Source organism: Aythya marila, assembly GCF_965140915.1.
Source record: "Aythya marila genome assembly, chromosome: 2".
Classification (NCBI taxonomy): domain Eukaryota; kingdom Metazoa; phylum Chordata; class Aves; order Anseriformes; family Anatidae; genus Aythya; species Aythya marila.
Window position 1 is genome coordinate 26446717 of NC_139043.1, and position 24549 is coordinate 26471265.

Consider the following 24549-nt stretch of genomic DNA (forward strand, 5'->3'; position numbering starts at 1 on the left):
ATCAGAAGGGTAAAACTTGCTCATTTTTTAATGCGATGGGATCGTGGCTCAGTGACCCCACGGCAGATTGGAGCCCTCGGCTGTAGCGCGCTAACGAGTAACATACTTGGGACGGGGAGCGGGAGCGTGCCAGCGCTCATCAGTGAGGCTGCCTTGGATGGACCTCGGCCTTGCACAAGCCAGGGACCAGGCCAGCAGCTTATTTGCATCTGAATGACTTCCTAAAGGGGGAGGACAGGATCTGCTTTCTGATTGTTATCCAGCCTTATTTCTACATCGCCTACAGACAAAATCCTTTTTCATTCCACTTGCGGGGCTGCCTAAAGGGGAGTTTCCTGAGTCCTTTATGGAGAAGACACCTCAGTTTGCCAGGCCCGGTGGGCTGGCAGGTACCTGCTCGGTTTGGGCAGGGTCTGTGACAGGGAACATCCAGGTGGGGAGGTGTAGGGCTAGCAGTGCCCAGAGCCTCAGGCAGCCGCAGGGGTTGGGCTCCCCGCCGCCACGCACCCCGCTGACTTGCCGAAGGCCGTAGAGCTGACAGCAGGGAAGCTGCTCAGTGTTTCCTTTAAAATCATTTTTCTTGTGGATCTGTAGAGCTGTCTGGCAACTACCGTATAACACTATAGCCTGGGAACTGAGGTGAAGTCAGGAAAAATTCTCGAATTTTTGACCTGGATTTTATACCGCCTCCAAGCTGCTCACTCCCCTCATGCAGCAGCCTGCCCACAGTGGGGACCAGAGGATTCCCGTCGCTCCTGCAGAGGTGTCCCAGGCTCTGGCTCCTGTCCAGCTGCCTCTTGTTGCCAGGACTGTTCTCCAGCTCCACCTCCATTTGTAGATCCCACAGCATCCCCTTGTCCCCATCCCAGCGTGTGCCTAAGGCCTGTTCCCGTGAGGCGGTCTGGTGGGGGAGCCGCTATTGGAGCTCCCATCCTTCCCCTTTTGCCCTGATCTGAAAAATAAAAGCTAAAAAGCCTCGTTCAGGAGGCTGCTGTGCCAAGCTGCAGGCTCCTTGCTCAGGCAGGTTCTCCTGTTAAAGGAGCTGGGTGGAGCATCAGCAGGCTCACAGGCCACCGTCATTTGTCTTATGAGGTGACCTAAATCAAGCGAGTGATCTCCCTATCTGGGACAGACACCCACACGGTTCCTTCCTCCTGCAGCTCCTTTTGATGCCCTCATTCCAGCGTAGATTACAAATACTTCTCCTAAGATCGTGTTCTTTATTCATCCCACATGTTAACCAGCGCCTTGATGTATTCTTGCGGGTCACCTGTTAAGTTTGCCGGTCGGCTTGGGGCAGGGAGGGAGTTTGGAAATTAAGCAGCATCCAGGTGTAGTTCAACAAGAAGAAGGCTCCTGGGAATACGGGGATGTGCAAGAGAATTGTGGGAATGTGCTGTAGGAGTTCCTAAATGTCAGCTCAGCTGTTCTCGCCTTCTGCTGTGTCCTCACTGAAGTGATTAGCTCAGGACTCTTCTTAATTAGCACCTGAGCTTTGACCTCTGCATCTAGCTGCAGAGGTGAGTATGAAATCCAAGGTGCATCAGGGATTTGTCTATGGCAGGCAGATTATTTGGGCCCTGCTCAGAAGTCAGGGTAGGACTGAAGCCAAGTCCTACCCTCAGTTGATTCTTGGTCATAAATCAGTGAATTTTGAGAAAGAAGGAGACGCAGTTTCATGTGTCTCTGCGTTAAGGGGTAAAATTGTTTCGTTTACTGCCTTTTACAGTAGAAAAGTCTTCCCTACTCGTTCTAAGCAATCTCTTACTCTTTCTTTTTTTTAGCACATGATTGAAGAAACAATGAACCCTCTTCTTCTCCTCCCCCCTGACGAGAGGCTTGTGACTCACCCAGCAAAATAGGACGTTCAAAACTGACCCCTGGGTCTGCAGGCAGCGTGATTTTATTGTCCTGTCTGTTCCTATTGTTTCAACAGGTTCCCACAGCTAGCGTGACAATAGAAGGAGCTTCTGCCCTCAACCGTGTCCGCTGGGCCCAGGCTGGGAAGGAGGTCGCAGTCGGTGATTCAGAAGGCCGCATATGGATCTATGATGTTGGAGAGGTATTATTTTTATTGTGTTCAAAGCTCAGGTCCTGCAAGTCACCACATCCAAGTTTGAGAGAAGATCTTACCTTTTTAGTCAGTAGGACACCTCCAAAGAATATACGGTCTATCTTTCAGCAGAGTCCCTGTTGGTTCGGGTTGCCAACAGCGTGTTAGTTGTAAAGCTACCATGCGAAAGAGTAAATAGTGAAAGTGTCAGGAGGAAAGTCTTTTTTGAAAATATCCAGCATTATTTATTTATTTACTTATTTTTTATGTACAGTTGGAAAATGTTTATAAAGGAACACAAAGAGGAAAATATAGGTACAAAGAGAATCTCTTTTGTTCTGAAGTTGGTCCTGTAGGGTTCACCTTTTATATGCCAGCATCTCTTATTTCATGACTGGCATAATGTTGTAGGCTTCTCTCAGCATGACATGTACAGAGTAAGAGGCTGTTGTTTTAGTGCTGAATAATGGTAAATATGTTTGAATATGTGCAAAGGTACTAAAAGGAGGAAATGAAAGGTGTCATTGTGGAGGATGGGAGCTGCATGCGTGATGAAGGGTATGTGGGTGCTGAGAAATAGCAGGATGTATATTCTGTGTCTGAGGCTGCTCTCAATTCACCCTACTACATATTGTAAAAGCCATCTAAACTGCAGTATGTTTGGCACTGATAGAATCTACTTCTGTGTTGATGAATAAGGTATAAAATGTTCTGTCGGCATTACAATTCCTTGGAACAGCTAAGGGTGAATCTCTGAGCAATCAGCTTTTATGTAGAGAATTTGTTTTCTGTCATTATCTGTGATAGGATACTGAGATATTCATCTCTACACAGTAGGGAAACATTATGGAATACATACAGAATTATCTGTAACTCTCATAAAGTGATTTTATGGCCCATAGCAAAATTGCTTGTGCATGACTCATATTTTTGGATTGCATTTGCTTGTGCAGGAGTTGCCTTTCCTCACAAATGTTTGCTGAAACTTTGTGCTGTATTGTTAGCATAATCTCTAAATTGGCTGAGGTTACTGCATTCAGACTTCCACTACAACACTGCAGGTCAGGCTGTTTTTGTTTATTTTTCGTTTTGCATGACTGTTCTGAAAAGGTGTTTTTTCTATCTTCAAAGTGATGTGATAGGCTATGGAAATGTCTGTGATGACAGCACGATTTGATCTTGTCTGGGAGTCTAGACAGGCTCCAGAAATGTGTTTTTTTGCATATCATACACCAGGCCATTCATAGGATTGTTTATCCCTGCAAGCTCACCCAGGAGAAAATAGATTTACTGTTACTGTGCAGGAGAAGTAATATTTAAGTTTTTGGCCTTTTCCTCTCTATAATCAGAATGCAACTTGCAAAATGAGTCACACTCAGATCAAAAAGACAGTTTTCTATTACTTGAGAAGGAAAAAGAAAAGAGCCATTCAATGGTATTTATTTGCATGAGCCCTGATCGGTTTCAGAGTAACGTGCTCTGCTTCGTGGCCGTTCTGTGTTCTGTCTGTGCAGAGCCCCAGGCTCTCCAGCTCAGCTCCATCCCTCCTTGCACAATTGGATAGATGTCCATCCACATAGCAGCTGACAGGTCACAGGCCGTTGCCACGCCTCCTCCTCTTCTGTAATGAAGGAACTCTTTAATTTGTTGCCTGGTTCCTTCTGACAGCATCAGTCTCTGCAGTAATTCCAGCTTCAGATGCTGCCAGGGCTGCTGTGCTGTTAGGGTGGCTTTTTCTGGTTTAAAAGAGAAGGATGCTCAGCTATTCTCCGGCACAGCTCTTGTCACTATAAAGCCTGAAGTGAGCTGCAGAAATGCCTTGCAGTTTGACAGCCTAAAACTGAGGGCTCAGGCAGTGAGGAATAGCTTCTTCACTCGTTAACCCTCTGTGCTGGTTCATAAAGAGCCCTGTGATGAGTTATTTTATGGGCAGTCCTTCTCCCCCTGTCAACAGCTGTCCCGAGCCATATCCTTTGCTGTCCACTTTTTGTGCTGGTACCAGTAGCACACAGCAGACCCCACATTATGGTGAAGGAGCTAAATCAGCAGAGAAGTACTGATTTTTCTTTTGTTTTGTTGGGGTATTTTTCTCCATGAACTGACTCAGTATGAGGGCAGACAAGCATCAGTGACAGCAGAAGGGACGTGATGCGGGTGTGTGGCTGTGAGCTGGCCCACACGGCACCTGGCAGTGCCCAGATCTCCTCTTTGTCTCAGCTGTGTTGCAAAGCCTGACACACAGCCACGGCAGATGACCTTTCAGCTGCTGCACCCCACCCATCTCCTCCAGCACTGACTTCTGAAAAGGCCTCATCACTGAAAGAACTCAGCCCTGCCTGACTGATAACTCAGTAGCATCCATTTATTTGAAGGTGCATCTCTCTGATTTAGGACGGCGAGCGTGATTACTTGCATTAGAAAGTCAGCAGGCCACTTTAAAAAGACCCTAAATATCTTCAGCAAAGACATCAATGCTCCACTTTTACTGCACCCTTTGAAAACCTTTCTTTTCTCGTGGGTGATTCAAATTATCATGTTAGATTAGCTGTCAGTTCATAAAACATTGGCTCAGTCAAAAAGGTCTGGATATATATGTTACCGTGCTTTATTATCATAGAATCATACCACAACATCTTTGAATTTCACATTACTATATAAGCAAATTTTCTTACCTGCTTGAACATACAGATTTGATCCTATGAATTTTGATCAGAGCAGAAAACATGGCGCTATCATATCATTAAGGAGTAAATGTGATATGGATTTTTACTTTGGTAGATTCATTGCAGTTTTAAAGGCCTGGAGAACACTGATTGCTGCTGGTAACCTATATGGGGTAAAGCAAAACCATTGTGTGGCCTAAGTGAAAATGTAACCTTGCATCGTTCTTGAGGGCAAGGAACTGGAGGAAGGGGCTGTTTTGCTTGGATTGCTTAGGGTTTGGCCCTTCTTGAGGTGTTACGCAGTCACAGTCATTATGACACAAGATATGGCAGAAACATGAAGAAGGTGGCAGAGTCCATGATCAGGGAGTTAAAAATACTGGTGACATTTTCAGTTAGGCTATATGATGTTATCTGCTTATAGTGTGTACTCTTAGTTGTTTGATTTCAGCATCGTGTCTGAAAATAACTGAACACATTTATTTTCACAGTGAGGGGTCTATTTTCTCCTCAATGCATGTGCTTTATGCCCATTAGCATTAATGGGAGTTATACACACACTTCCAAGGGAGAAGAGACTTAAATAGTCCATATAGATGTGCTCTTGTGGATCAGTAACCACTGATTTAAAGACTGTGAATTACAAAATAAAAACCTAAACAAACAACAACAAAAAAAACAAGATTGTTTCAGTGTGATGTGATCGTAAACCTAAATAACTTGAGAAGAGGATATAACCAGTCACTGTAAATACTCTTTATGACAGGTAAAAAGACACAAACCTTTGCTGGTCTGGTAGCTGAGATATTACTGCGGTGATAGTACGTAAAATGTGTTTTATCTTATTTAGTCTTATGGATTACTTACAGGGCAGCAAGTTTTCTATATGGTAAAGTTGATTTTAGCAGAACATGGACCACTGACTATAGATTTATTCACACGTCCAGATGATTGATAGTTAGACCTAACTGCATGTCTCTTCTGTACATGTATTTTCTAGAAAGCTTGCTCCCATTGTGCATGCTTCAGTGATGTTACACAGTTGCCGCTGTCATAAATATTCTCTAACAACCACGTCTGTTGCTTACCTGGCTTATTGAGAATGCCGTTTGCACCTCTGGTTGTGAAAGAAGCAGCTTCTCTTCCACCTTCCATTCTTTCTTTTTTTTTCCATTAATCTCTTCCTGGTCATATTTTGTTTGCGTTGGGAATGAATAGATTGAAACTGGAAATCAATGATGTATTATTTGATTGTAACAGAATATAAAGTAAGTTCAGTGCAGTATTGGAGGGTTTGAAACTAATCACCAGGAGCTTATTACTGATTTTGTTAAACCAGTTACAGGGCAACCCACTGCATCTGTTTGGTGGTCTTTCAGACAGCTGATTCCAGGCGTGCTTTTCGAGGATGACTGGTATGACAGGTGAAACTGGACTTTCCCTAGACCATCCAGGAAAGCTGGCTCTGCCGAAGAAAGCAATTACATGGGATTCTTTAAACATTTATTACCTCTGTCCTTTATTCTTGCAGTGAAATCAGCATCGTGTTGACATTTACACGACTCCGTCAGGTTTCAGAGGTGACGTCTCTGTAAGCTGCTTTGCGGCTGTTGCACCAAGCAGTGTGTGTACTTCCCCATTTGCTCCATGATGGATGTTTGCTCTCTATCTCATTTTCAAGAGCATGAGCAGTGAAGGAGGAGCTGGCAACTGCCTGAAATACGTGGATGTGTTGGTGCCATGAGGAATATCCCATTGGTTCCCGTAAAATAAATCGCTTTGATTTCAGCAGCCTGTAGCAGCTGTTCTGGGATTCTTGGGGTTCCAGACAGGGAGACATGCATATTCATGAGCAACTCTCGCGTTTCAGCATGGCTTTTTAGTCACATGGCTAGAGTGAGTGGAGAAGGACTGGTACTTTGTAATCCTGTCTTGAGATCCCTGAATTTCACTATGGATTTCATACAGAAAACATAGCCAGCTTCTTTCGTGCAGCTGAATTTCTGTTGTGCAGAGAGAAATATGAAACTAGGTTTTATGTCATTAACTTATCCAGGTAGATTTTCCAGTAGGTTTACTTTTGCCATTGTAAAGCTCTTGTAGAGCATATATTGAGTGAGGAAATGTTTTTGCTACAAAAGCAAAGCTGAGACTTACTATATTTTATTTTCAAATCTGTGTTGAATTACAAGTATTCTTGGAACACAGATAAATGGCTCACATACATATCATGAAGGCAAATTTGAGCAATAATAAGAGGTTGTGCTTACAACCAAGTTCTTTTCAAAAGCATACAAAGATCAAGCCAGACACAATAGTTACAACAACCAACACAATCCAGGCATAAAGGATGATTAAATGGATTGTGAGGCAGAGCCTCAATTTCACCATTGATATTTTTGCTGTGAAGGCTGCAACATTGGCCTCGGAGGGTTTTAAAAGCATGTATTAACAAAGCAGAATCTTTTAAGAGTTGTTGGAAAATGTAAAGAACTAGGGTTTTGATTTGCTTCCCCTCTGCCCCCAGTTTTACAGTGTTCAGTCTTGAGAGACTTTTAAAACTGGAAGCTCTTAGAGATGACCAAAAAAAAGGCAACGACAGCATATTGGGAACTCTAGTTTTATAGTTAAAATAGTAACTGAAATATTGAACAGAACAAGCTCTTTGTCCCTCATCATTTGAATTTAGACTGATACAGGCAGTATTCACAAAGGGATTTTTTTGAAGTAGGTTAAATAAGAACTCCCTAATGAAAAAAATGCACTAGTTTGAAATCAGTCAATTTAATTACTGTGTTTTATGAAGGCCATTACCCATTGCTGATTACTAGGGTGATAAAATCTTTAAGCTTTGGTAGCCTCCATAGGGGGTGAGCCGATCTAAGTAGAGCAAAGTCCAGTCATTATCACCCTAAATACTTGTGTTTCTCATTACAATATTCATTACTTTAGGTTACTGTGAATGCTTTGAGGTCTTTATGTAAGCACTGGTTTATTCTCCTGTAGAAAAACAACATTGTGTTGATCAGTTCAAACCAAACATTGAAGTACTTCTGCAGTTCAAAACAAGACCTGGCTATATCCCGAGATCTAAATGCACACATCTATGCCTGCGAGTACCCGTATACACTCATACTGGTGACTGTGGGCTTGTCACTGCAGTCTAGTTCTAGTCTGATGAGAAATGGAGACAGAAATGAGTTGTCTTTAGTTTTTCAGTCTGTTTTGGTACTTCAGTAGGCTTCATCACAGCAGACTGGAATAGGATCTTGTGTTTCTAGTAATCTCTTATTAGGGACGTATTTTTCTAGAGGGAAACTGAGCCATGCAGTAACTCAACAGACTTACCCAAGACCTGCACCTGGGGGCTGAAGCTGTTTATCTCCAGTGTCAGCCTAGGGCCATGAGGTTTCCTTTCTCTGGCACTTTTCACAGGTTGTGGTGCCTTGCTGCTATGCTGCCCCTCTAAATTGCCATCACTGTGGCCTCCTGACTCACAAAGCAGCTTCACAAAACGAATGTTATTTAAAAGATGATTTGAGCATTGTTTCCCTTCATATTTAAAAATGCATGTATTTTAAAAGGCCATTTGAAATATGCTCGTCCGGGAGAGATGTGGGTCTGCACTATTAGGAAATGCGACTAGCCTGCGGAAAGAGACTGAAGAACTTGGTGTGACTAGCTGAGGAGGTCTGAGCCTGGTGGGAAGATACGTATTCCCACATGAACCACACATATTAGGAGTGCTTAGTCCCAGAGGGGGCTAATTTCTGGAGCTGAGGACATGGCTGTCACCAGAGCATGTGGCTGCAAGCTGACCAGAGGATCACAGAATCACAGAACGGCTGGGAGGGACCCCAAAGATCACCCAGTCCCAACGCCCCTGCCATGGGCAGGGATGCCAAGATCAGGTTGGCCAAGGCCTTGTCCAACCTGGTCTTGAACACCCCCAGGGATGGGGCATCCGCAGCTTCTCTGACCGTGTGTTATCTGAACTTCAGCTAATATTTCAGACTATCAGAAGACTGAAGTTCCGAGCAAGTAGGGAGGGTGGGGAAAAAACATCCTCTCAAGGTGGAGCTTGTGATGTGTTTGATTGTGATCTTGCAGTAGATCATACTGGTCACACAGGGTCACCTTCCTGCCCAATGCCATCATGTACACTTCTTCATGGTAAAGATGGTGTTCCTTCTGTTTTACTATACATATAAATGAAGTTCCACCTTCCTTTTAGAACTGGAAGTTTATTTATTAAAGCTAAAGGAAAAAGTACCAGATTGTTAACAAAGGTATCCTGTATCTCATTTGTTGATTAGACAATAGAGGTAAGCAGGCATCAGCAAAAAGAGCTAGAAAAGGAGGATTATGTAGTCATCCTAAAACTTAAATTAATTCTTAATCCTTATCTTAAGGTAATATCTTACCAGCTCCCCAGAGAATTTCACAGGGTGAAAAGACATGAATTTCCAGTGTGATACAGATACCTTTTGTAAGAATTCCTCAAGCCCTCATCGGATGAAATAAAAAGCTTAAAAAAAAAAAAAAAAAAAAAAAAAAAACAACCAACCAGCAGAAATCTGGCTCCAGTCCTTTCTGTTCATTTGCACACTACTTTTAAAGCCGACGTATGTTTCCTTTTCCCTTGCAAAGGCCCAGATTCTCCCCCTGCAGAGAGGATCAGAGGGAACAAGCCACATGTAACAGGAGTTAATCATGTAGCTTAATGCACTATTAGAAGGCACTCAGATAACGAAGCGCCGAGAGTGGCAGAAGAGAAACTGTAAGAGATCGTTCCCTCTCTGCACAGGAAAGCCTGCAGGACGGGTGGAGGGGAGGGCAGTGTGTGCCAGTCTTTGTGTAGGTATTTTCCTGCTGTAAAACAATGTAGAGAAGAAGAGAAAGAAGAAAAGGCACGCACTGGATCTGGTGTACGGGTCCATCCACTGTGTGTTTATTGTATCTGCAGCAGTGGTGGCTTCACTAGTAGCTCCTGAAGAGGCTCAGAGGAAAACACGATCTGGGTCCAGGCTTTTCATGGTAGATGTACGTGAGGCAGTGGAGGCAGAGTAAATGCTGTAGCTAACCCGCTGTGTTCTGGACCTGCATCATGTAAAACTGGTGGGAAACAGAGCTCAAGTAAATGCACACTAATAGTTTAGCAGGGTATGTATTTTAAATACCTGGTTAGGCCAATGGGTAGTGTTTTCTCTGAAAGCTTTTATCCCCTTTCTGATGCATGTGAGGAAAATTTTCATAGCTTTAAGTAACGCGGAGTACGGAAGGGAAAAAGTACCAAACGCCAAATTTAGTTTAAACTCAGTTTGTATGCAGCAATTTGCAAATCTAATTGAAATCCGTATGCTATCATTGTGGTGTTAAACACTTCTGAAACAAGAGCTGCTTTGTATAATTAATTTTCTTCATGATGCATCTGTGGTTTCAACCTGTTACATCCGATACCAGTTTTCATTTTGGGAATCCTTAATTATGTTTCTAATTGTTTTTTTGTTTTTTTTTTTTCTTTAATGTTTAGCAAAATGGTATTTTGAACATGAAAAACTAATTCATGGCTTGGAAGGTAACGGTTACATTAAAATACCAATTGAGGAAAGCTGAGCCCTAATGCATCGTATTCAGCAGCCAAAACTCCACATGCAGTGTTTAATTTAAATATGAAATGTATTTTTGCCTGTGTCTGAAACGAAGGGAAAAAATGTTATTTCGTGGATGAGCTTTTGTAGGTAATAGATGCAAAATGGAAGGGAAGAAATCCTCAAGGAAAAAAAAAACTTTTCCAAAAAAAAGGAAGAGCAGTTCATAGGCTAGCTTTGGTGGGAATCCGTCGGCCATCTGGGAGCCAGAAGGCAGTGGCAAAAACCCTTTACAGTTCCTGTTGTGGAGTGAACCACAGAGTGGACTTGGCTGGCTTGGTTTAAAAATAAAAAAGGAAGCAAACTAAGCTGAAGGCACCACGATTTGTTTCCTCCCTGAGGCAGTGGCCCTTCATTCAGCTGGACTTCCAAGGAGACACCTTGGCCAGTGCAGGTGCTCCAGAGGCTGAAGTTCTCGTATTTAAAGTGAAAATGATAAAAATGATGGGTTAGTTCTTCCAAGTCAATGTAGTTGCCAGGTATTGGAAAGAACAACAGATTGAAGGCTCCTTACCATCTCGTTTGGATCCATTTGGTATTTCTACATTTCCTAGTGCAATGATAATTGATAATATAATTGGGTAGAGATGGAGTTCTTATGTGATCACTTAATTCAGAGCATTAAATGTCCTGAAACTAAGGAAAAAAAAAATCAATGGCTTTAATTTCTATATTAAATGTATGTCCATAAATTCCACTCTCAGGACTAGGATCCTCATGGGAAACCGATCTACCTGACTTTTTTTCTTAACCTGTAAATTGGTGGCACTGCAGAAGTGGTGGAAAGGTAGGAACTGTAACGTCTTTGCTGCTTAGGACACCTCTTCTGTAGCAAAATTACTAGTTTTTTTGAAGCGTGGCAGATGCTCTTTCTGTTTTTGTAGCTGCTGAATTATATTAAATCTCTTTTGTCTCCAAGGACCTGAGAAGATCCGTAGGTGAGGGCTACCACAATGTGCCTGGCAAAAGCACTTGGGTGTTCTGTGGAAATCCTGTAGTTTAAGAATAGTCCCTAAGTTTATAGTTTTAAGTTTGTATTTTACAAGTAGGAGGTGCTGTAAGGAAACAATAGTAATCAAAATTTCAGCTTTATCCTCTCTTTCAAGAATCTTGGAGTTACTCTATATTTTATCTTCTGTAGTTGATATCAAGTGCAGCATTTTTATACAGTAATTGAGGGAAGAAAAATCAGTTCGGTAGCTTGGACATCGTTCTTTCTAATTATTTCAGGAGAGTCTGAGCCAACTCTGATATTATAGGTGGAACTGTAGTGTTGTCTACAATTAAAGATACTTTCCACTTCCTTATTTTCTTTTTCATACGCCCAATCAAGTTCTAATCCTCCAGGCTGAAATTTTCTGTAATTGGTGTTTGCTTCCAGCACAGGTTTCGTGTTGTGTTTTTATTTTTTATTTTTTGATAAAGATTAAAGATGGTATCATACTGCAAAATGAGTAACATTTAGGGGAGTTAGCCCTAACTTTGACATTTCCTATCTTTGAAGTGTTAAGAGCCTGCAGTCTTTCTGTTCTGTTAACGTGCATTTGTGTGTCTCGTATTGTATAATTTACAGACTGCGTTTTAGTCTGTTCTCCTGTTAGCCTGGCATCAAGATGACTGCTAGAGACAATGATGATCAAGTTTAGAAAAGAATTAGTAGGCTTTCAGAGCTTGGATTCCTATGTAGGAGCTTAACCCAGGGCATCTTTGCTCTTTACATGTAAATTATTAAAATAACACCATTGTTTGGTTTGTATTCAAAACACAATTTGCCATCAAATATGTAACAATTTAGCAGCTACTGTTCTCCTTAGGAGAAAAACAGGAATTTTGCTGAAATTATGTTCTGTTTCTGTTTGGGATTAAGCTTTTTTTGTCATATAAACTAATATTTTGTCTTCTTTTTACTATGGCAGCACTAGTTAAATCAGAGCCTGCTGGTGAACTGCAGAGAAATAAATCACAACAGACATTAATCTAGATGAGGGCTAAGTAATTAACTTCATGGAAGGGTGGTGTATACTGTGTCTGTGACACTAGACTGACTGCTGTGCATAGAATAAATGCAGTATTTAGGCTGCCTATGGTATTCCACCCCTTCAATTAAGTAAACAAATATATATAGAGCTACTCTGGAGTGTATCCTTTGTGGTCTAAACACTGTATCTTATTAAAATCATCTGCATGCAGTATGTGGGGTTTGAGTTCCTGCCAGTGGTTTCATCCATTGTTAGCAGTGATGCTCGGCTCTCCCAAGAGTTAAATACAGTGGTACTGCAGTTATGTGAAAAGGGTGCTCTTGGTTACTTTGGTGGCCATTCCCTCGCATATTACCTCCCACTTTGTTTCCATCCATGTGTGTGGCATAGGGTGTTGCCTGGAAAAATATAGGCTTTTTCAGGAAAAAAGAAGTCCATATAGGTTGAGAAAAATGTCAAAGGCATTCTGTAATGGGTTCTGTGGGGCAAGACCAGGGCCAGAATAGGTGCATGCCTGCTGACTCTGTGCGTGTGTGTATCAAGCCATTTAATATTTACATCTGTGTATCTGTTTTTACCTCCCTGTCAGTGATAATAACATCTGTTGAACTCTGGAAGATTAAGATCAGTTGTTTAAAGGAGAACTATTGCTCTTGTTTCTGATTTGTAAGCATTATGATCGTCATCCCACAAGTACTCCCTTTTACCCAGAGAATTAGACCGATTTGTCTGTTCTACTTTGTAGAAAAAGATCAAGCTGAAATAGTTATATTTTATCATCATAAAATATTTTTACCTACAGTGTCATAAATGCATTCAGATGTTAATCCGTTGCACAAAGTATTTGCAGCAGATTTCTTTTCAATGCAGCACGTAATTTTAGAAGGTGATAAGGACAATATAGGTTGACAAAAATTCTACCTAGGGAAAAAGAGCTAAAATGATATTCTTCCAAAGCTGCATTTATTTGGTGATGTTATTAAACTGAAAGAATATAAAGATGGTGATAAACCACACACAGAGATAACTTAGTGTGAATTCTGAGATTTCAGTCATTAAACTTGGTTTGCCGTACTTGCTGTTTTTCACAAACTCAAATTAATCTGAATGTTTTCTCATGCTTTAATTAGCTAGCTCTTCAAAGAGTGATTAACCTGCCTTTGTCAAAAATTATAATAGCAACAGAGCATTTTAGATATGAGGAGCATGAATTTTCATGTCGTTTTGATTTTCCCTGTTGAATGTGAGATATTTTTTTTTGCACATACAGCTCTGTCAAAGTGGAGAGAAGTCAATAGGATTGTCTAAAATAAGAGCAACTTTTACCTCCAAACAGCAGAAAACCCAATTGCAGCTAATAAAGGATGCACGTTGGTCAGAAAGTTCCTGATCTCTTGGAGTACACTGACTAGCTAGAGAAACCCATCGCGTAATTTAGGTCAGAATAAGGTTTCCTACATGAAAAAATAAGGAAATAAAAAATAAAGCATTGTACTTACATAAACGGTTTGAATGGGTCACCTATTTTGGACTCGGGAACCTCTATCACCCTTAAAGTGTATCTTGGACCACCATGCAGGCTCGTCTGCAAATGTCTAATTGAAAACAGTGTGTGGCAGTACGGTTCGGCAGGCCGTCTGCAGACCACAGACGTTTGGCAGATTGCTCCAAGCCGTGGTGTAACGCTTCATTTTCAGATTCTCCTTTTACACCTGTGTTAGGGAACGTGTGTGTTAGAGGCGATTATAGATGGTTTGGGTTGGAAAAATGCAGTCCTCCAAATTAACCCAGGAGTCGGAGACGATGTTGAGAAAGGCTTTCCTGCGCCTGTTTTTCCTTTGAGGTATCCAAACTCCAGGTGAAGGTGAAAAAAATATAATTATTAACCTGGTGATTCGGATTGCACGGTACTTTCCCCGGTAATCGGTGCTGCAGTTTGTGTACCGGTACCACAGTGACAGGTAAATTGACCCAGGAGGTACAGTCATTAAAAAGAAATAAAATAGGTTGAATACAGTCTACTGTGCTCCTTCTGAGAATTTGGGAAGCCATCTACTCCAAAGTGCTGCTCTTGAAATTGCTATTGTGTTTTTCCTCCCTCTTAGGAGAGTCCGCAGCCCTCACAGGAGAGCGGTGCTGGACAAGAGCACGGAGGGATGGAGATAGAAAGAGTTGTCCACCCTCATCTCAAAAACTTAGAGGCTCCAGGAAAGGCAGTGAGCCAGGAATCAAGTGAAATATCCTCATTGAATAATTCATTTGCTGGAAAGTGTTTTTTCAAGGAAGCTGAAGCTATACAGAGATTTGGATAAATTGAGCTTAAACACTTTCAGCAATAAAAAAGATGGATAGGAGGGGAATATACTGAAAAACTTAAAATATGTTATAATATCTAATTTCAACCTCCTGGATAGATTCCTCTAAAAGCCATATTCAGAGGTTGGATTTTTGTTTTGTTTTGTGGTGGTATTGTTCAGGCTCAAAACCTTTTTTTTTCTTTTTTTAATACACCTAAATTAAAAGAACAAGTGTTACCAGGTGTTGAGTCTGAAAATGAAGTTAAATTTATGCTGATTTGTGTCTTCGGGCACTGTTTTTCTGTTGTTTTTCTGCTTGCTTGGGCAGCCCAGCACTAGCCGGCACAACTGGCGGTGTTGACAGGTGTCTGGTGTTGGGCATCTCCTACTCCTGAGTCCTGCATGAAGATTTTCTGAGCATTAATGTTCGGTGGAGTTCCCAAGAGCACAGTTTCTGTAAAAACACAGGAAATACAGTTTGTGTTCGCACTATGTCTGGTGTGTGGATTGGAAGCTGTGCACACTGAGGAAGTCCCTGCCTCGATAAGAAGATGGAGGAGGCTGTTCCCAGTGAAACCCCCATTCATGCTGCCACGTGTGACTGGCTTACTTGGTGAGACTCAGGGAGGGAGGGAACTCCCTTATTCTCTTACCAGAATGCGTATAAGCCATCTCCTTAGTCAGTGTTAGGATCAAGAGGAGTGTGTTTGTGGTTCAGGGCTGGAAGACTAGCAGGTAAGTGATGTCCTCGGCTAGGGCGATCACCCAGCTAACACCAAGGCCTCAGGAGTTTTGGATATCCAAAGGTTCTGTGGTGGCACTTTGAGATCAGGGTTTTGTCACGCCCAGGGTACATTGTATGGAATTTTGATCTGTGGGCCAGGCAAAGCCAGGTGAAGATCCTGGCTGTTGCTACCCTTGAGTCTGGTTATTTTACCCTTTATCTACAAGTGCAGAATAGGCACACGTTGGAACGATCTTGCCTTTAAGCTTTACAAGCCTTCACAGAGTCATAGAATATCCCAAGTCAGAAAGGACCCATAAGGGGCTACTCCTTGCTCCACACAGGACCACCCAAAAACCAAACCATGTGTCTGAGAGCGGTGTCCAAACACTTCCTGAACTCCATCAGGCTCAGTGCCGTGACCACTACCCTGGGGACCCTGTTCCAGCATCCAACCACCCTCTGGGTGCAGAATCTTTCCCTATCCCCCAGCCTGACCCTCCCCTGTCCCAGCTCCATGCCGTTCCCTCGGGTCCTGTCACTGTCCCCAGAGAGCAGAGCTCAGCGCCTGCCCCTCCGCTCCCCTCATGAGGGAGCTGCAGGCCGCCATGAGGCCTCCCCTCAGCCTGCTCTGTGTGGGCTGAACGAACCCAGGGACCTCAGCTGTTCTTCTTGTATCTTCCACTCCAGACCCTTCAGCATCTTCGTAGCCCTCCTTTGGACACTCTAATAGTTTTGTCCCTCTCATATTATAATACCCACAACTGTATGCAGTTGCCTGTAAGCTGTAACGTTTCTAAGTCTACTGTAGTTTCATGACTCTGAAAAAGATAAGAGAGAAAACAAACACCCCTCTGTAGTTGATCTGTGTGACCCAACTAGACAAATCCTGTCTTTCCAAAATTAGATGTTGTTGAGACCATCTCCAGACTTGAAAGCTCAGCTCGATGCACTACCACCAAAACAGAAGGGGTTGGGAGTGATACTGGAGGCAAGGGGCTTCTGGTTGACGACAACTAGCAGGCAGGGTCCAGCTATCGCTCGCTGTGGGAAAGGAGATGAATAAGAGGAGAGAGAGATCTCAACTCCTAAATTACAATCCTGTTCAGCACACAGCCAGTCTCATTTTTTGGGGTTCAGCTGAGCTCACTTTGCATGGGGGTCTAGGGCTGCCGGTTGGGAGGCGCTGCCCAGGGCGGGTTTCCTTTACCAGCAGTGTCTGTGCCGCACCGTTCGCTCAGGAGGAGCGTTCCTGGTGGTTACCTCTTCTCACCTGAAGTCTGCATGTCCGAAATCAGAGTGATGGAGTTGGTGGAAAAACTAACTCTGAGAGTTTGCATCACGTAAATCAGGTTTTGAGTGCCATCAAGAAGCAATTTGCGGACTAGCTGAAATAAAACCTTAAATGTGTGTAGTGTTTAGTGTGTTACATGTTATTGATCATATATAAACAGTTATAGATACTGATTTTATAGATCCTGAGTACTTTTGGAGGAGTATTTTATGGACGTGGATCGGAGGGGGGATCTAAAATGGTTAGAGTGATATAAAAAAAAGATTTGATTTTTGAGAAATGACAGGACCCCAGTTGTACTGAGTTAAATAGCTTCACCCAATAAAAAATGGAATCGATGTTCCAGCATCTTGATGTTTTCTGGTACTAAGTTCTCTCTCATGTAACCAGATGAGCACATGTAACTTCACAAGCAGAAGCAGGTTTATCTGGGTGCATAAACTCGTGGTTACACTTGGAGGTCCGTAGGCTTGCAGCCTGAACTCTTTTGATATTTCAAAAGCCAGACAGAGGACAAAACTACCCCTCTTCCAACAGCTGAACAGACAAAGGCTGGCTAAAGTCATCCCATTGCTTTGATAATTCTGGCTTTCCTCGTTAAAAGTAACATCTGATGCAGCCTAAATATATCGTAGTATTTAGGCTAAAGCAGTGTGGGTAATTTAGTCAATTAATTAACAGCAGGTAGCGCTTACCTTCCCTTTGAAGGGATCAAAGGAAAGCACTTAATAATGTTTATTTTCTTGTTCTGCTCCATACCTTAGTGTCAGTTCATTCAAATAACCTTATGACCCAAATGTTAGTGTAAGTTATTATATTACCTTGTTATGCTTTGGTGAATGTTTCTACTCCGTGTAGAGTCTGACTGCTGGAACTCAACACGGGCTGCTTTGTAGTAAGTGGAAGTGGACAGAAAAATGGCAAAAATGCCAAACAGGTGAGGAACCCCTAAATAGCTCTAAACCCCTGCCCTTCCTCTACAAAGTGTCTCCTTGTTTCTTCCACCCCTGTGCTGGTATTTGCCGTGTAACTACTTCAGCAGGAAGGCCAAAGAGGAGAGTCCACAGTCGGACACAGGCCTTCAACATTTGTTGGTGTAAGTACACACAGTTGAAAAAACTTTTATGGAAAATGACTGGAAGGGGAGCGAATTCATACAAGAATTTGAATTGGAGTTTGTGGATGCTTTTGTTTTTATTTGTGGTCTTTTGCCTTATAACTTTTGTGGTTCAGCTGTAGGGACTTCACAGAAAGAAGTAGGGGAATCAAAGTCAATTTTTCCCTTGACTTCAGTATTGCCAAGGTTTCCCTCTCCATCCCTGAGGAATTTCTATTAGAGGGGTTTGTTCTACTAACAGTCTGCTAGCAGGGCTGGCCCCTCATTGAAAGCATGACGCAGTACGTAGGATTTAATAAGGTAAAATAAAACAAAGATCTAAGTAATTAGATTGCATGTGGACACTGAGCGTTCTCATCTGTGTGCTGATGGCCTTCACTTCAATCATTATTCATTATTTCACTACAATCATAACTGTTTTGTCAATCGGGACATTAAAAAAGGCCCAGTCCATCCTCCATCTGTCAGCCAACCGTGTTGCCGACCTACATTTGCAGGGAGATTTTTCAAGTTTGAGAGTTTTCAAGCTGTAATAGCCGGGACTTTGATTTTATTTGTCTGTGGCCATGCTGTGGAGTAGAGGGAATTAAATGATCTCAATGTAATAAATACATTGCATTATTTTTTCTTTCAACATATTGCCTTCTTGAGCCATTTAATACAATGTAATGCCATTTGGGATTTAAAAAGACAAGAAAAAATGAGGCTTTATTAAATTCAGAGAGTCCTTTGACTAGGATATTGCTCCACTTTATATAAGTCTCACTAATTCCTAGTAGGAAAATCATTAATGTTTTCATTCAGCAGTTTAATAAATGACAGTGTCATCATGAGAAATAACATCTTTTAGGGCACCAGCAATAGGTAACAGCAAATTTGCTACACAAATATGTTGAATGCATCTGTAACAGAAGGATCTTTGCCTCATCCCTTAGCTGACTGTGTAGTAGCTTGCATAGGAGCGTGGCTGTGACCAAACCTGTGCTGCAGATACTTCCTCCTGTGTTGCAAACTGACCTTCGCTTTGGTGTTGCATTTCCTTCTGCTTAACATTCTTCGAAGCACGGAGCTTGCTTTCACCTCAAGACTACAGCAGACCCGCATCTGTGTGTGTGAGACAACTGTCTCAGAGGGTTTGCTCCTGTAACTCCCATCGCTGTTTCCTAGAAAAGGCTTGGAGAAAAGTGCAATGAGTGGAAGGTGGAGAGAGGGAAACCAACCCAGCAACACGCTCGGGGCTCATCGCTTCACACTGATGGCATTTCTTGGTCAGTAACTGAACTGTGTTATATCCAGTATTTTAGTAGGCAAAACCAAAGTTACCCTGTGCCAGCCCTTCACAATGCAGCTGAGTCATTGGAATATGCAATGTATATAGGAAGCTTTAAAACGTACACTGGATTTTTCCCCAAAATACTGGCTATAGAGGCAAAGCTAGATAAAAAATAGTTGAAAAGCTCATTGGCTTCGTTGAGATCTGGAGGAGGTGTTTAGATCCAGCACTGCAAATACCCATCCATCTGGTTAAGGTTTAACTTGGAGCAGTTCATGTGGACCTCTTTCGCACAGGGGTAACATCAAGCTGATTTGCATGTTCTTGCTCGAGTTGGGTGTGCTAGTTCATGCACTGCCTCCTTTTCTCAGTCTCAGCTGCCTGATGTTTTGGGGGTGTTTGGGAAGAAGTAGGGCAGTACAGACAACACTGGGTACCACAGGCTGGATTAGCTAAGGTCTTACTTGTCCTTTAGTCTAAAGACGTGCTTTTGCTAAGGTGTCCTACAGTTTACTTTATGCCCTGTAGTATGTCACGTTGCTTCTTGGTTCCAAACAGTTGCCTTCTTCATTACCAAGCACTGCACAGGATCTCGAAACAGCTCTTTGCTCATGCTATGTTCAGGACACGATCTGAGGGCTTGAAGATGGCAGTAAAAGAGTGCTTGGTTAATGTGGGTGTTTGTTGCCATTTTCTGGAATTGGAGTTAATGAAAATGAAGTTTGAGAAAGCTGCTTGTTTTGTTTTGTTTTCCGTAATTAGCTCACTCCTACTTTGCATTATCTTCCAGAAACTGGAGTTTGGGTATAGCTAGAACCGACTGCAGTGTTGTTTTGCCGTATCACTGAAGCGTTTTGACAGGAAGTTTAGCTGTTTGGATTACACGTTCCTCTTGAAGCCTGATCTTCAAGAGCTCTTCATCAGAAACATCGGTGCTCTTAAATAGAAATGGATCTTGTGTGATGATCTCGAAAAGCAGACTGTCCCCGCAGCCCCCGTTGCTGTCACGTTCCCGCTATGATGCGTTTTTTGTAATTGTAAATTATTTAATGTAGACGAGGGCAACCCAAATAACACAATGTATGTATTTTACTGTTAAGAGCTTTAATGAACTTCAGGAAAGTGGTTTCAGTACGTTGTTACCTTGCTCATGTTGACCTTGGTCCTGCAATGACTTGTGGGCAGCGCGCGACTCTGCGGTGACACGCGCGTGTGTGCGCTTGTACAGGCCCAGCCTCTCATCATCTGGGAAGCCTGACACGTTAACAAAGGGGCTAGGCTTCGCAGCAAACGCTTCAGCAGAAAGCTTTTCCTCAGGTTCACAGCGTGTTAACGCCGTGTTGCGTTCCTCCCCCAGCTGGCTGTGCCGCACAACGACGAGTGGACCCGTTTCGCCCGGACCCTGGTGGAGATCCGCGCCAACCGAGCGGACAGCGAGGAGGAGGGGGCCGTGGAGCTGTCGGCCTAGAGGAGGAGGAGGACGAGCAGCGCCCGCCAGAGCAGCCTTCCCCCGCCGAGTGTCTGGTGTTCAGTGTCCGAGTCGGTCTTGCTGTGGCTGTCGCTGCCAGTGTCCGTGCCAGCATCGCTCAGAGCATTCCGTATTAATCACACGGCTTTGCACAAGGCTGAAAATATCCAGAGCATTTTCATACTTTATATTTCTGTCTGAAAAGTAAGGAAGAAAAGACAAATCAACCCTTTATGGGTTTAGTTGTTGCCTTTTAACTACTTAGTAGCTGTATTTAATAGCTAGGAACCCCTGGTTAAACTTGTGCTCACATTGCCCTTCTGGCATAGTCCTATTAAATCCATATGAAGCCAGATATGATTATGTGCAGATGTGGTGTGCTTCACTGTATGGGACTGGGCCAAAGACTTTAGATGTGGTGTTTCACATGGTGACTTACATTATGAATGGATGTACTATATGAAAGTTGCTGCTCCTTATTTATTGCGGTGTGCTGCATGGAACATATTTATTTGAAAGCATTAAAATAAACGATCCTAAAGCATGTGCATAATGAGAGAACTGCATTGTCTGTGTGCTGCTGTAGAGGTTGCGTTAACGTCCACATAACAACTACGGTACATTGGTCGTGCTTAAGATGTAAGATCTATAAAGGTTGGCTTGAGTGGATGGAATGAGTTTCTTTTCCTTTTCTTCTTCTTTTTTTTTTTTTCCTCAAGATGCCTATTATTTCTAGGCACTTTAACAATATTTCAGATGCAGTCGGTCACTGATACTTGTCATGCAAGTTAACACTAACAGTCTGACAAAGGGTTGTGGTTCCCGGGTGTGACACGAGTGTTGCCAATAAAACGTACCCAGCCTGTTCTGTCGCAGCGTGGTTCATCTTGCCTTGCCAGCAGCGCTCGGTACCGGGCACGGGGAGAATGCGACTCCCTGCCTCGCAGAGCACTCCTGCCGCTGTGGTGTACGTGGGTGCACTTGGGTGCTGTGCGTGGTTACTGGGGATAGGAAAGGCAAAGCCTCTTCAAGCTGTCTTGAGGGACAAATTCGGGTAGGAGACAAGGGTTGCAAAAATCTCTGTGTATGGAGCAAGGTGGTAGGCACAGACTGTGCTCCCTGAGACCCAGTGGGATGTGGCCGAGTGCTGAGGGAGGCGGGGAGGCTGCCAGCTGAGCACCGCAGCAGCACCAGGCTCTAACAGAGGGGCTCAGGGGGGCAGGTGAGCACCACAGCCAGGAACACAGGCGAGTGGACAGCAACGAAGAGGCTGTAAGCTTGCAGTCATGTTTAGGGCCATATCAGCATCCCGAACCAGGGGGAGGTTTCTGCTGGAAGCCAGAGCCGTATAAGACAATCCATCACTTGGAGAAGCTGGATATCCCTTGTCCTCTTGCTTGGTAGTTGGAAGCAACTGCACAGGCTGGGTTTTTGTGGTGGGATGCGCCATGTCCCAGTGCCTGCGAGGCTGTGGTGAGCAGGGCGCTGCCCCAGATGAACCTCACGCAGCACAGAACAAACCTGCCAGTAGCACGATGGGCACAGTAAATCCACACCTGAGAGCACATGGCCACACTGCAAGAGAGCACACAGATGCGAAGGGAAAGGTTTAGACCTCGTTGTTTCCCATTCATTGTAAGCAGTACACTGAAAATAGCAAGTTTGCTTCCACAGTTTCCATGTTGCATTTCAGGTTTTGGAACTGAAGTAGGGGAAACTGCATTTACCTTCCAAGCTCTCCCTGCTTCGTTGCACTAATAGCTTGTAAATTGTCTTATGAGATGACTCAGAGCAGCTCCAAAATCTGCTGCTGTGTGCAAATGGAAGTTGTACCAAAGGTCCTCGTTCTCTCCAGCACAGCAGTGGGGTGTCACAGAGCAGAGGCAGGCATGCTTCCCAAAACAATAGGGAAAAAAAAAAAACAAAAAAACAACAAACAAAACCACCTTATTTTTTCCTCCTGCCTCTTCTTTGAGCAGAACTCATCAGGATACAGCAGGAGCAAGGGGAAGCTCCAGATTTCCACAGAGCAACACCGTTGATGGGCCCGTACATGCAGCAGAAGCAGATGGCAGTGAACCCTACAATAACAAACCCTACAATAACAAACCCCACAACAACAATCCCTACAACAGGCAGCTGGGCCTTGACGCCCCGCTGCTGCTCACCACCTCACCACTGCCGTGTGGTGCAGTTTGGGCCCAGCCCTTGCAGGAATCACTGGCAGGTTTATTTCGTTAGGGCAATTGTCCTGCTGCTGAACAAATAGCTCCACCTGACCGGCTTTCTGAAGGAGCCAGTGTGAGAAGACACCGCTCAGGGTCTGCCTGGTAGGGAGTGAAATACAAACCCAGCCTTTATTTTCAAGGAGCACGAGGAGTGTGCCCCATCCTCTCGTGATGCTGCCACCTGCTCCCATGGGGTGAGAACGAGCTGCAAACAGCCCTGGCTCTGCTTTGGGGCCGTGGCACCTGAACTTTCTGCAAAGTGAAGGCCTCAAACTGAGCTCAGATGGAGCCAGAGAGGGCTGCATCACCGGCAGGGGAAGAAAGTGCAAGCTCATCAAGGGCGATGCAGCAAGCAGCGCAGGAAGGTGAGCACCGTGGGCTGAGAAGGGCAGGGCTGACTCACAGAAGAGCTTTAGGACGGGGTGGAGGACTCTGAGGTGGAAGAGCCGAAGGTCCTGTGCTTGGTGAAGGGCAAAGCAGCCTCCCTCAGCTCCAGGGCCCAGCTCAGAGCCACAGCAATGTGGGTGAGAGGCAGAGTAGGGGTTTGCTCTGAAAGGCACTGTGCGGGTGGCACTGGGGATGGGCACTGAACGTATTAGCTAAAAGGGGCAGGAGGGTTATTTCATCCACAATGTTATTCTTCTTCATGAAACCCCATGGAAATAGGGGGAGATAATGGTCAGAGCAGACAGTGCATGGCACTGGCCAGCCTGGAATTTGGCCAGGCCACAACAAAAAACAGTGTAGGCATGGAGTGCCAGGTCCATGGGCTTCAAAACCCATCATGTACATAATGGCACTTGGACAAGGGCTGTTTGAAAGGTGAGGGTGACATGGGCTGCCTCCTGAGCCTGAGCACACAGACCTCGCCAAGGAGCAGCCGAGTACTGGCTGCTGGAGAAGAGGCTCAGCAGCGTTGCCTCAAACCTTTCTTCAAAGAGCCCAATGCAGCAGGGACAAGCCATCATCTGCAGGCACTAGGCGGTGTTGTGTGGTGAATCTTCCAAGCTGAAAGGTATTTCCTTCAGGGGGTTTAAAACCAACACCCGAACTTTCATTACGTCTGGAAGCAGAGGAGCTACCACCCTGCCCTGGACCATCAAGAGGGCTTATTGCAGATTACAGCCTGGAAACAGATTACAGTGCCGTGGAAACACCTGGGAATAGGTTTCTTCCCACAAAATGTGTGGGAGAAATTCTAATCCGCTTCTGAGTTTTGGCACCCTCAGGTACAAAGCGGAGGCGGCGGAAGCCTGGGAACCTCTCAGGGAGCTTGAAACCATCCTAGCACAGGATGGTCCCTGCTGACCAGTGGCAGGTGGAAGAGGTTCTGCTACCATGAGGGCAGCATCAGTCTCAGTGAAGGCCACAGCTCTTCTAGGGGCAGCAGCCTGGCCTCAGGATGCTTCCAGAGCTGGTTCTTCTTCAAATTCATAAGCAGAGCCACTTTGGCACTAGAAGGAACACACATCCAGAGCATACCAGTTCCACAGTCTGGATGTGAGTGAGCACAGAGACCAGCGAGCCCTTGCCAAAACACCTTGAGATCTTGGAATGAGTATTTCAAGCAACACCACTGCTTCCTAGTGCCGTGAGGAGCCGCGCAAGGAGCAGGCAAAGCAATTACCACCCATCGTAAAATGCCGCCTGTCTGCAGCGTGACAAGCACCTTGCTCACCTCCTCGTGTCAAGCTCCTCGTGTCTGCAAAGAGCAATGTGGGCGGGAAGAAACCCCTTCATCCCAGGCAGCTTCTGTTCTTTCTGCCGTGTTTGAAGCTCTCTGGAGACGCTCAGAGTACAAA

General features: G+C 44.1%; 1 protein-coding gene across 4 annotated transcripts in view; it reads left to right on the top strand.

Moving 5' to 3' along the window:
- DYNC1I1 (dynein cytoplasmic 1 intermediate chain 1) overlaps positions 1-21387 on the top strand; it is a 188759-nt gene extending 167372 nt beyond the window's left edge. For all 4 annotated transcript variants that reach the window (XM_082755280.1, XM_082755283.1, XM_082755282.1 and 1 more), the window contains 2 exons: positions 1937-2062; positions 20409-21387. In XM_082755280.1, the coding sequence (XP_082611406.1) occupies positions 1937-2062; positions 20409-20519 (237 nt within the window). In that variant the 3' untranslated portion in view covers positions 20520-21387. The remainder of the gene's footprint in view (positions 1-1936; positions 2063-20408) is intronic.
- The last annotated feature ends 3162 nt before the right edge of the window (positions 21388-24549 follow it).